The sequence below is a fragment of the Heterocephalus glaber genome, unplaced genomic scaffold (assembly GCF_053883595.1).
Source record: "Heterocephalus glaber isolate CG9 unplaced genomic scaffold, H.glaber_assembly_v1.0 deba00001606, whole genome shotgun sequence".
Classification (NCBI taxonomy): Eukaryota; Metazoa; Chordata; class Mammalia; order Rodentia; family Bathyergidae; genus Heterocephalus; species Heterocephalus glaber.
In genome coordinates this window covers 41,155,993-41,168,334 of record NW_028258377.1, presented here as the reverse complement: position 1 = coordinate 41,168,334, position 12,342 = coordinate 41,155,993, and the positions used below count along the sequence as shown (strand labels likewise).

Here is a 12,342-nt window from a genome sequence, read left to right as displayed (position 1 = left end):
TGTGCTGCCCAGCCACACACTGTGACACTTTCTTTTCAGTATGAAGTCCCTGATGTCCAGAAGAGAACAAATAGAACGTATCTTCATAGTTACTCAAACCTGACATAAAGTAATTTTACCTTCTAAATCAAAATTTCTCTAATCTCTTAAGGTTTCTCTGCCATGGTCTGTATTATCTGATGTGGTATGTAGTACTTCAACTAAAAGATTCCCACAATTGTTACGTTTATTAGGCATCTACAGCAACATGATTTATATAATTACTTAAGACTTAATCACGACGAAGGGGCCCATGAATGCTTTCCTCATGTATGAGTTCTTTGATGTCTTGTAAGGTTTGTACTCCGACTGAAGGCTTTTCCACACTCATTACACTGATAGGGTTTCTCTCCTGTATGAGTTCTCTGATGCACTATAAGGGATGAATTCTTAATGAAAGCTTTTCCACACTGATCACATTCATAGGGTTTTTCACCAGTATGAATTCTTTGATGCTCAATAAGGTACGCACTCTGGCTGAATGCCTTTCCACATTCAGAGCATTCATAAGGCTTCTCTCCAGTGTGAATAACCTGATGTACAGTCAGGGATGATCGTCCAGTGAAATGTTTTCCACATATCATACACTCATAAGGTTTCTCTCCAGTGTGAATTCTCCGATGTTGAGTAAGAGATGAGTTCTTACTGAAAGCTTTTCCACACTGATTACATTCAAAAGGTTTTACTCCAGAGTGAAGTCTTTGATGTTCTATAAGGTACGTACTCTGGCTAAAGGATTTCCCACATTTATTACATTTATAGGGTTTTTCTCCAGTGTGATTTCGCTGATGTAGGGTAAGGGTTGAACTCTTGCTAAAGGCTTTTCCACATTCACTACATTCATAGGGTTTTTCTCCAGTATGACTTCTCTGATGCACAATAAGATGCATGCTTTGACTGAAAGCTTTTCCACATTCATTACATTCATAGGGTTTTTCTCCTGTATGAGTTCTCTGATGCACAGTAAGATTCATGCTTTGTGTAAAAGCTTTCCCACATTCATTACACTTGTAGGGCTTCTCTCCAGTATGAATCCTTTCATGTTGAATAAGGGATGAATTCTTACGGAAGGCTTTCCCACACTCTTTGCACTGATATGGTTTCTCCCCAGTGTGAGTTCTTTGATGAACAGTAAGGTTCATGCTCTGACTGAAGGCTTTCCCACATTCATTGCATTTGTAGGGTTTCTCTCCAGTATGAATTCTTTGATGTACAGTAAGAGAAGAGCGTTCAATGAAGTGCTTACCACAGACACTGCACTTATAGGGTTTCTCCCCAGTATGAATCCTCTGGTGTTTAAGAAGGGATGAGCTCTGGCTGAAAGTTTTCCCACATTCATCACATTCATAGATTTTCTTTCCTACAAACATTCTTTGAGTTTTCATTAACTCAGTGTTTTGTTTGGCATCTTTTCTATGTGAATTCCAACTGTGGGGGTATTTTGATTTAGGAATGCCTTGCTGTGTATTAAGGACTGAATCTTGATTGGAACATCTTTCAAGGTCATTACCTCTACATACCCCCCTCTCAGTGAGGGTTTCCTTAGGGGTAACCTGGCCGAGATGTCTTCCCTGTTGCTCCTCTAGCCAATTATCAGGTTCCCAGGTTTCCCCTAAGGTTGAATGCCTGAGACCTTTCCTTTCCATTATGGATCCATGGACTAAATCTTCAGTAATATTGAGCTTTGGAGATAACTCTCTGTCTTCAAGTCTTGTCTCCCAGTCTGAAAAAACAATTAAAATGCACATTGGTTTCTGTGTTGGAAGAGCGAAAACTTTAAAGATGGCAATAAGCAGTTGAAACTAGAGTAAATATTAGGCACATTTCAGAGCTTTCAAAGATATCTTTACAGTTAGGTAAAGAAATTGGAAGAGAAGGAAAGAACAGTGGACCTGTCCATAGAAAACAGGGGAACTAGAAGCAGGAGATGGCAAATCCATTGGATAATCAGAAGAAAAAGTGCATTCAGGAGGGATGGGCAGTAGAATCAGTGAACACTGGTTTCAGCCCAATAATGAAGATACAACTGAGAGAAAATACACCAAGAGAGATGACTGGGAGAAGCAAATCAGAAGGCTGGCACATCATGCGTTTTATACACGACAGCAGTTTTTTTCCCTCCAGTAAGGCTCCTTAGAATCCTACAGCAAATTAATCTTTATAAACCATCACAGTGTCACACAGGGAAGAAGTTGCTGAGCTCAGAGTCAGACAAATGTGCTCAAAGCATGGCTTTTCATGCCATCTAAATTCAATACTTGTTTCATTTCTCTGGGTCTGATATTTTATAGATATAAAGTATCTGTATATTTTATATACAGACAGATATATATATACAGGAATAAATATCTATATTTTACATATACATACACATACACATACATACATACATACATATATTACCAGTAAGGAGTAAGATGATATATAAAAATTTATCCTTGGGGAAGGAATAAAATGATACACGAAAATTAACCTCAATGAACATACATATATGAAACAGAGAGTACCAGAACACACTTGAAACTACCTCTTGAGGGAGGATTATGCAACTAAAGGCATTTCCTCCTTAAACTTTAAGCAGATAGTAATGTTTCACATAGAAAACATCCTAAAGGGCCCTGCCCTTTCTACATATCCTTTCTGTGATTATTAGAACTGGTGGCAAGGTAAACTGTTGAAATGCTGGAGATGGGAGAGGGGGACTGATAGAAGGATACTGGACCCATTCAGACTTTATTCAGAAAAATATAGTGAAGTGGCAAAGAGGACAGAGGACAGGAGACAGTGAGGACAGAGGCAGTCACAATCAGCCTTGTGGCTGCTGATCAAAGTGAACAGAACATAGATCAACACTGAACCAATGAAACAAAGGCTGTGAGCACAGGCTTTACTGTGAAGCAACTGAGATTCACCCTTTCCCACTTTAACTGGGATCACCCTTTCCCACCTGATCTGTTTACATAAAATAAGTGCAACAGTGGAAAATCAAGCAGGCCCGACTGCCAAAACACACATACACCAGCAAGTAACCCAGAGAAGATCCATGCAATGGAGCATGCAAATATCAGCAGGCAACCGATGAACTCAAGGCTGACTTGTGCCTACCTCATTACAGTCACATTCTGCTATCTAATTCAAGTTCCTTGGGACTATTTAAACTGCAGCCCAGCAACTGACATAAAGAACAAAGAGATCTACTCCTACTGTTAAACAAATACAAAGCCCAAATAGAACTGCTTCTATTCAAAGATAGATAATCACAGAAAGTATTAACTTTGGAAGCTTTATAGAAGATCAGGAAATAAATTTTAAAAATAAGAACAACAAGATCATAAGAAGCAAAGGCATGAAATCCAAAAGGGAGAATATGAGTTGAGAAAATAAAATGCTTCCAGTCACCAAACGATATTAAAAAGAAAGTGGAAAAAAACAGAAGTTACATACTGGGAGAAGATAGTCACAACATGTGAGCTATATAAAAGTAAAAGCTAGACAGATAAAACTGTCTATGAAACACTAAGCCACTAGAATAAGGGCAAAAGACCTGAAATAGTACTTTAGAAAACATAAATGTTTTTGTGTTCATGTTTTATAAATATAAACAAAGATGCCCAATTTCAGTAGTAGCCAGGAGAAGGCAGATCAAAGCTGCCATGAAAGTCAGGCATAGTGTTGTATGTCTGTAATCCCAGAACTCATACGGATGAGGTAGGAAGATCGAGAGTTCAAGGCCACCCAGGCCTATATACCAAAACCCTATGTGAAAAGAAAAACAAAAACAAAAATCTGCACTGAAATTCCATTACCACACCAGTCTGAATAACAAAACTTTAGTAAAAATTCAGACTGATAGACTGATGGCTTCAGATTTTGGAAAGCGGTTTAAAATGAGAAATTCTAGCAACTGCAAGTAAGAGTGCAATTTGATTCGAATATTGGAAAAATAGTTTAGTTCAACTAAGAACATTCACACAGATATAGGATAGATTCCATAAGATATAGGAAATCTACCAGTAGGTGTGTATGTATGTACACACACACACACACACACACACACTTGTAAATGTACCTTGTTCAACACTAGGATTTATAATTTTTAAAGTAGCATTGTGCAGAATAGCAAAAATTTGGAAACAACCACATGTTTATCAACAAGAGAATGAAAATTAAATTGTTAAATATTTAAATGATGGAATAAAATGAACATAATAAAGTTACATATATCAATATGAATGAATAATGTAGGCAGAGGTTAATGGTTAATATTTCCCAGGATAGCAAATAATAGTGGCATATGCCTGTAACCCCAGCATTCTAAAAGGGTGAGGTATAAGGATTATAAGTTTCAGGCCAGCCTGGGCAACTTAGTAAGACTCTTATCTTAAAATAAAAAAGGGTGGGAGAATATCTCATTGCAAAGGCCCTGGGTCCAAGTCCCAGTGTAACAAACAAACAAACAAAAACCACTAAAACAGATTAAAACTAAGTATATTTTCTAGAGGCTCATTTATAGATGGCAGTATTACAAAGAACAGAAAGGTAAGGGACTTATCATGGGAGTCAGAATAGTAATTTATATTGGGTGGAGGTAAGAGGGCTTAGAAAAATATGCAGGTTTCTGTTAAATAGAGATCATATTTTACACATATTTCAAAAATCAAGTGAGAGAACAAATTATTTGCTATCCTGGGAAATATTAACAATTTTAAGTTTGAACATCCTTTTAAAACAAAAGTTATTAGATTCAATATATCCCCATGGACTGTAGTGATCTAATTTCAAAGTTCTGAAGACGTGTTTGACAAAAAAGACATTACCTAAAAAGTTTTAAAATCTGGCCTAAGACATCTTCCCAGGAAACCAGAATACAAAGACAATGGCCAGGCCTATAAAGGACTGAGGAAAGGAAGGCTGTGTGACTCAGGAATTCAATGTTGACAGTACTCTAGACACACCCAGTCTTTTTTTTTTTTTTTGAGACTGGGACTCACTATTTTACCCATGGTGGCCTTGAACTCATGATCTTCCTGTCTCAACCTCCCAAGCAACTAACCCAAAACACATTCTTATACAGTCATGTGTCATTAACAATGGGGACACATCCTGAAAATTGCATCATTAGTTGATACTGTCACTGTGCAAACAACATAGAGTGTATTTACACATCACTAGGTGATATAATCTTATGCAGCCACTGTCAATATGCAATGTCATCGGTGGAAGTGTCATTAAATAGAGTGTTATGGTTCATGTCGAAATATCCCCCTGAGGCTGCATGTGATTATAGCCAAGACTTGGGAGGTGACTGGATTATAGGGGCATTATAGCTGACTTGCTGTTAGGAGGTGGGGCCTGTCCAGAAGAGGCCAGTGAGTGTGGCTTATATCTTTATTCCGAGCTCCTCCTTCTGTTGCTGCTTTCTGTTTGCTATGAGGTGAACAGTTTTTCTTCTGCCATGCCTTGTAGCCAGCCGACTATGGACTGAAATGTGGAATGTGAGACAAAATAAACATCTCCTCCATTAAGTTGTGCATGTAAAGTGTTTTGTCTGAGCAGTGAAAAAAGTGAAGAAAGACACAGAGCGTGGCTGTGTCTGATTTCAGTGATTACATTACTCCCCAAGCATGCCTGAAAATTATTAAATATTCAATTTAAATAAAAAGTAACTTTTGAATGGAAAGAGTTGGAATAAATAACAGTTGGCAGTAAAATACTGAATCCACTTAGAACAGAGTAAATAACACTGGTAAATATTTTTTTAAAGCCAATAAAAACAATTGATGACAAACTGGAAAATGAATAATAAAAAAAAGGACCAGAAATAGCAAAGATAATATAGGTGCACTAATTTTTTTTTTCAGGAGGAACTGATAAGGTATTTTATCTCTGAACATTATAAACTAAGAAATATACGACTTAGCCTATTATATGAAACTAAATGGGCAATAATGAATGTAGTTAAAACTGTCTCCAGATTAACATGGAAGGCAAATGCAATAAGCAAAAGAATCACATAAAACACAGAATATTTAGGCAATATTACCAATGTCAGAAAACAAAACAAAATAAAAATAGAAAAAGAAAAAACATTTCTATTACCCTAACAGATGTCAGTTACATTGGGTCAAAACACTAATGATTTATCATCAATAACAGATACTGTTAAAACAGTGAGCCTTGAAAAATTGAAAGTTAAAAGATAAATGCAAAAAAGGAAATCACAAACACATAAATATCAAAGTTAGTACCAGGCCAAAAATATATAAAAAATAATTCAACAGGATAGAGGGTCACAAATGAAGCTATAAGGAATTATTAAAATATTTGTCATGAACATTTATGCCTCAAATAATGGACAAAAAGAAATAGAGGATATGAAACAAGACTAAAGGAATACAGAAAACAAACTATTAGAAATATAAAATAGAAGGTGAGCCGGTCCCAGCACCCGGAAGGAAGCTCCCTGCCTCCATCCCAGGCTCCTAGGGCAGAGAAGCTCAGCCGGTCCCAGCACCTGGAAGGAAGCTCCCCCACCACCATCCCAGGCTCCTAGGGCAGAGAAGCTGAGCCGGTCCCAGAACCCGGAAGGAAGCTCCCCTGCTGCCATCCCAAGCTCCTAGGGCACAGAAGGTGAGCCACGTGAGCACCAGAAGCAACCCCCCGCCCCGTGGAAATGAGACACATAAACAAGCATCAAAAACAGACTTTCAGATCACCTACAGCAACCCCAAAGGGAAACGAGATGGAACAATCTGATACTCAACCACCTGTGCTCTCTGAACTGGCAACAAAAGAGGATCTGGGAAAAATGAAATCAGAAATAATTACTCAGATAACAACAAAGATTGTGCTCATGGTGCAAGACATGATTAATAAATCTAGAGAGGACACAGATAAAAAAAATAGAGGATCTGAGGAACATGATGGAATCCCAAGATAGGAAACAAATGGAATCCATAAAACAGATACAAACAGATTTCCAAGAGATTAAAAACTCCATTGAAAGTCTGTGTAGCAGAATGAGCCAATGTGAGGATAGAATTTCACATATAGAAGATAAGATTGCAATTAGTGAGGAGGAAAAGAAAAATTGCTTTAAAATTGTAAGGGAACATGAGAAATCAATCCAGCAGCTGCTAGATGATGCAAAGAAGAATAACATAAGACTGATCGGAGTCAATGAAGAAAGAGGAGAGAGTGCAGATGACATAAAAAAACTGTTCACAGAAGTGATGGCAGAAAACTTCCCAAGGAGGGGAAAAGAACTTGACATACAGATAGGTGAGGCATATAGGACTCCAGCTAGCCTTAATCAAAAAAAAATCTACACATAGGCATATAATAGTTAGGATTCTGTAGGGGGCCCTGCCCCCCCCCCCCCCCCGTTGGAACTCTTGAGTGCCTTCTACGGACATGCCCGGGCTTGTTGCAGATCTACCCGGCAACAAGGAAGTAGCCCCAGTACACTCCTCTTGCTCCTCCCCTCTCGCCCTACGGTATATATGTTGTAGCAGCTTCCGTAATAAACGAGACTTGATCAGAAACCTGTCTTGTCTCCATCTCTCGTGTCCCCTGTCCCCTCTCATCCTCGCTCCCCCTCTAGGGTCTCCGTTGACTTACCCGCGGGCCGGGACAGGATTCCAGAAATCCAACAGAAGAATAAAATTCTACAAGCAGTGAGAGAAAAGAAACAAATCACATACAAAGCAAAGCCCATCAGAATCACAGCAGACTTCTCAATGCAAACCCTCAAGGCAAGAAGAGCTTGGAGTGATGTATTTCAAGCCCTAAAGGAAAACAGCCTCCAACCCAGATTGATGTACCCTGCAAAACTATCTTTCAAAAGTGAAGGAGAAATAAGATACTTTCATGATAAAGAGCACCTCAGGAACTTCATGAATACCAAACCGGCACTCCAAAAAATTTTAGACAATACCCTAGGAAAAGACAATGAGGATCACAACCCCAGGAAACCCAGCAGAGTGAATCCATTGGGCGTAACAAATTACACACAAAGGGGGAGAATCCAACAAAAAGAAAGTCATGACAAGACTTTTAAAACTTTTAACTTTATCTCCCTAATGAGTGTATAATTCAATCTTGTTATTGTGCTGATTAGTATTTTTCTGATTCTAGAGTTGCACACCATTCCTTGTGCTATACTGGCTATGTATCATCTTCTTATGTCTACATTTTAATTGGGTTGTCTATTAATGAGCTCTAAGAATTCTTTATATATTCTGGTCATAGGTTATATGCATTGTAAATATGGTCTGTTTAAGGACTACGTTTCATTTTAATGATGTCATTTAAAGTTCTAAATTTTGATGGAACCTCATTTATCAATTTTTTTCTTTTATACATCATGTCTTTTGTATCCTAGGTAGTTCTTGCCTACCCTGAATTCATAAATATTTTCCCTTATAATTTCTTCTTAAAGTTTTATACTTTTAGGCTTTCTTATTTAGGTTTATAGATCACTTCAAGTTATTTTCATGTATGGAAATAAAAGGTTGAGGTTAATTTTTTATATATGGATACCAGGTGTTCTAGTGCCATTTGCTGAAAACACTATCTCCTCCTCAGCTTTTGAATTGAATTTATATTCTATAGAATGCTAATGTTAAATAATCTTTCAAAACTCAGTGGACCATATATGTGTGGTTCTATTTCTAGATTCTCTGTTTTATTCAAATGATCTCTATATGTCTTTCCTTACACCAACACTGCCTTGATTACTGCAGCTTTAGAAGTCTTAAAATTAGGTACTAAACGTCTTCCAACACTGTTTTTGTTTTTGTTTTTAACTTTTCTAGGTCCTTTGTACTCCTACATAACTTTTAAATTTCAATATCCAATTCTTCATTTATAGCAAGTACACACAGACCTGAATTTTTATATATATCTTGTGTTTTCTAATCCTGCTAAATTCAAGTACAAGTTCTAGGGGCTCCTAGAGGTTTCTTAGTATTTTCTCTGTAGATGATCATTTCATCTACATATAAAGATTTTGCTTCTGCCGTGCCAATCCTATCCTAGTTGTGTCATTTTATTGCCAGACTATTTTGGTGGGGACTAGGTTTCAAAGTTTAATGGACAGATAAAGAGTAAGCATATCTGCCCTTGTTCCCCACCTTAAGGAGAAAGCATTGTATCTTCTCCATTCATATAAGGCATTCTCGCTGAAGTACGGAGTACATGTCTTTAATCTGTTGAGAAGTTTCTGTTCTACTTCTAGTCTCCTGATAGCTTTTACCAAGAACAGCTGTAGAATTTAGTCCAATACTTTTTCTCCAACTAGTGACAGGATCATACGGGTTTTTCCTTTCCTCTGTTAAAATGATGACTTTTGGGGGTGGATCTTCCAATGCTGAACCAACACTGCCATCCCTATAACAAAACCACTTTCTACATCCTGCCAGACCTGACTTCTAATAGTTTGTTTTGTTAAACAAATTTCTATCTATGTTCATACTTTTTTCTTCTATTATCTTTAGCCAGTTTTAGGATTAGCACAATGTTGAATTCCTAAAATGAGGGGAAAAGTGTTCCTTCTTTTTCCTGCTTTAAATGTTTGATATAATTTATCACTTAAAATGTTTATGAGCCTGCTGTTGTCATATAGGTAGGTTTTCAAGCTAGGAATATACTTTCTTTAGTAGGTGCTATTCAAATTTTATATTTCCTCCAGAGTTAGTTTCATTAATTTGTCTTCCAAGTTACTTCTTAGAAGTTGTCCAATTTATTTCCAAAAAGATTTTTGTAATATGCTTTCTATATCCTTTTAAATTCTGTAAAATCTGTGCTAATGTCTCCTAGATCTTAATATTGTAATTTAAAAAATGTACAATTGATATTGTGTAACAGGAAGAAAAGGTCTAAAAGAGCAGGGGAATTGGGTGGGGTAGGGGAAGGGAAAAAAGGGAAAGGAAAAAATATGAGAAGAGGAAAAAAATGGAAACAAGGTCTTTGCAAATAGGGAAGGGTGGAGGGGGTGAAGGGAGGGCAAGGGAAGGGGGAAAAAAATAAGAACCAAGAGACTCATGTAAAGGTACAAGATCCCAATGATGAATGTAACTGTATTTTATACCTAAAATGTACCAATAAAGTTAATGGAGAAAAAAAAAGAAATATAAAATAAAAAGGTTTTGAATATATATTTTAGTATTTCACAAAGCAAATATGTACAAAAACCAGACTCATTAAGGAAAATAAGTGTATATAGATAAAACTCAGCATTTTAATAATATTAAAAGCGTTAATCAAGTGCCCATGAAACAACACAGAAGAACTTACCATGAATTCTGAAACAAAGAATTTAAATTAGTAAAACAGAGAAAGAGAAAATAAAACTTGAAATGATCAAGAAAACATAAAACAAGCTATAAAATAATCTTAGTCAAATAAATTTAAAATCCAACATTCAAGAAAACTAATGTCCCATATGAAATTTTAAAAATGTTTGACTTAGCTAACATAAATTGTTAAACAAAAAAATGAATGAACCTAAAAAAGAAAAATTGAAGGAAAATATAAATGAGGAATAAAGCTAAGCAGAAATGAATACTTTAAAAATATTAAGATTCAGGGCTAGGGATTTAGCTCAGCAGTGCACCACCTGCCTGGCAAGCGTGAGGTCCTGAGTTTGATCCCTGGCACCCCCCCCCCAATTAAGATTCAACAGATGTGATGTCTCGAACCCCCACCCAAAGTAAAATATGTATACCATCCCCCAAATTAAGTAAATTCAATTGGAAAAGTGGATTATAAAAGTGAAAATAGGCATGGTTACAGAGCAAGGCAAAAGAATTAAGAGAATTCTTTATACAATATCAATACATTTGCAAGTCTGGATAAAATGGCAGCTTTTATATAAAACTTATACATCATCAAAGGAAGTTTAAAAAGGTAAACAAACTAAATACATGGACAATATTAAGTGCTGCACAGAAACTACCCATGAAAAGAACCATAGGCATATAGGGGATTTCATATGTGATTTTTAAAAAGTCCTTAACAGACAAGAATTCAGGTGTCACAAATGATTTAGAAACAGTTACAACCTAAACACAAATGCTAAATCTATAAAAGTGTCATAAAACATTCAGGACAAGTTTCATGACATTGAATTTGGCAATGATGTCTTGATATGATACAACAAAAGCACAGGTGATAACAACAAAAGTAGATAAGATGGGACATCACCAAAATGAAGAACTTTTGTGTATCAAAATCACAGCTGATGAAATCAAAATGCAAGTGATAGAGGGAGAGGGAGAGAAGAGAAAGGGAAAGTTAAAAGAATTAAGATGTCTTACACACATGTACAAACTGCCCATGATGAATGTAATCATTATGTACTGAGAACATGTGCTGATAAAAATTATAACTATTTTTAAAAAATAAAAAATAAATGAAAATGTAACCCACAGATGGAAGATATTTGAAAATTGTATATCTGATAAGGGATCAATATCCAGACTATATGAAGAACTGTTATAACACACTGACACACACACACACACACACACACACACACCCTCAAATAAGCTGTTTAAAAACCGAGTAAAGGACTTAAATAGATACTCCCCCAAGGAAAATACACAGATGACCAGCAAGCACATGAGAAAACATGCAACATTACTCCTCTTTAGAGAAATGCAAATCAAAACCACGAATTATCACCTCACACTGATTAGGATGGCCACTATTAAAAGGACAGAAAATAACAAATGTTGGTGAGGATGTTCAGAAATTGGAACCCTTGTGGTTCGCTGGTGGGAATGTAAGAGTGCAGCCACTGTGGAAAACACTATGGATTTTCTCAAAAAATTAGGCTGGGCATGGTGGCACATGCCTGTAATCCCAGCACTAGGGAAGCTGTGGCAGGAGGATCGGCATGAGTTTGAGGCTATTCTGGGATACACAGCAAGACAAAACAAAACCCTGAATTACCACTGATTCCAGTAATTGTACTTCACAGCATATACCCCAAAGACTTGAAAGTAGATTCTGGGACTAAAATAGGTATTTGTACATCAATGTTCACAGCAGCTTTATTCACAATAGCCAAGGTGGAAGCAACCCAATGTCTACTGGTGGATAAATTTAAAAAAATGTGGTATAGATATAAAATATAATTTGGCTTTAAAAAGGAAAGAAATTCTGACATGTTACAACAGGGATGAACTTCAAAGACACTATGCTAAGTGAAATAAGCCAGTCAGAAAAGGACAAATAATATGATTCCACTTATATAAAGTACCTAAAGTAGTCAAAGTCATAGAGACAGAAAGTGGAGGG

General features: G+C 36.6%; 1 protein-coding gene across 2 annotated transcripts in view; it reads right to left on the bottom strand.

The window, feature by feature from the left end:
• Window positions 1–208: 208 nt before the first annotated feature.
• The window catches only part of Zfp2 (ZFP2 zinc finger protein), a 37,627-nt gene continuing 25,493 nt past the window's right edge, over window positions 209–12,342 (bottom strand). The window contains exons 2-3 of one of the 2 annotated variants that reach the window (XM_087194628.1): window positions 7,660–7,706; window positions 209–1,762 (exon numbers count right to left, since the gene is read on the bottom strand). In XM_087194628.1, coding sequence (XP_087050754.1) covers window positions 306–1,685 — 1,380 coding nt within the window. In that variant the 5' untranslated portion in view covers window positions 1,686–1,762; window positions 7,660–7,706 and the 3' untranslated portion in view covers window positions 209–305. The remainder of the gene's footprint in view (window positions 1,763–7,659; window positions 7,707–12,342) is intronic. The other variant, XM_021242194.2, reaches the window with a different exon arrangement.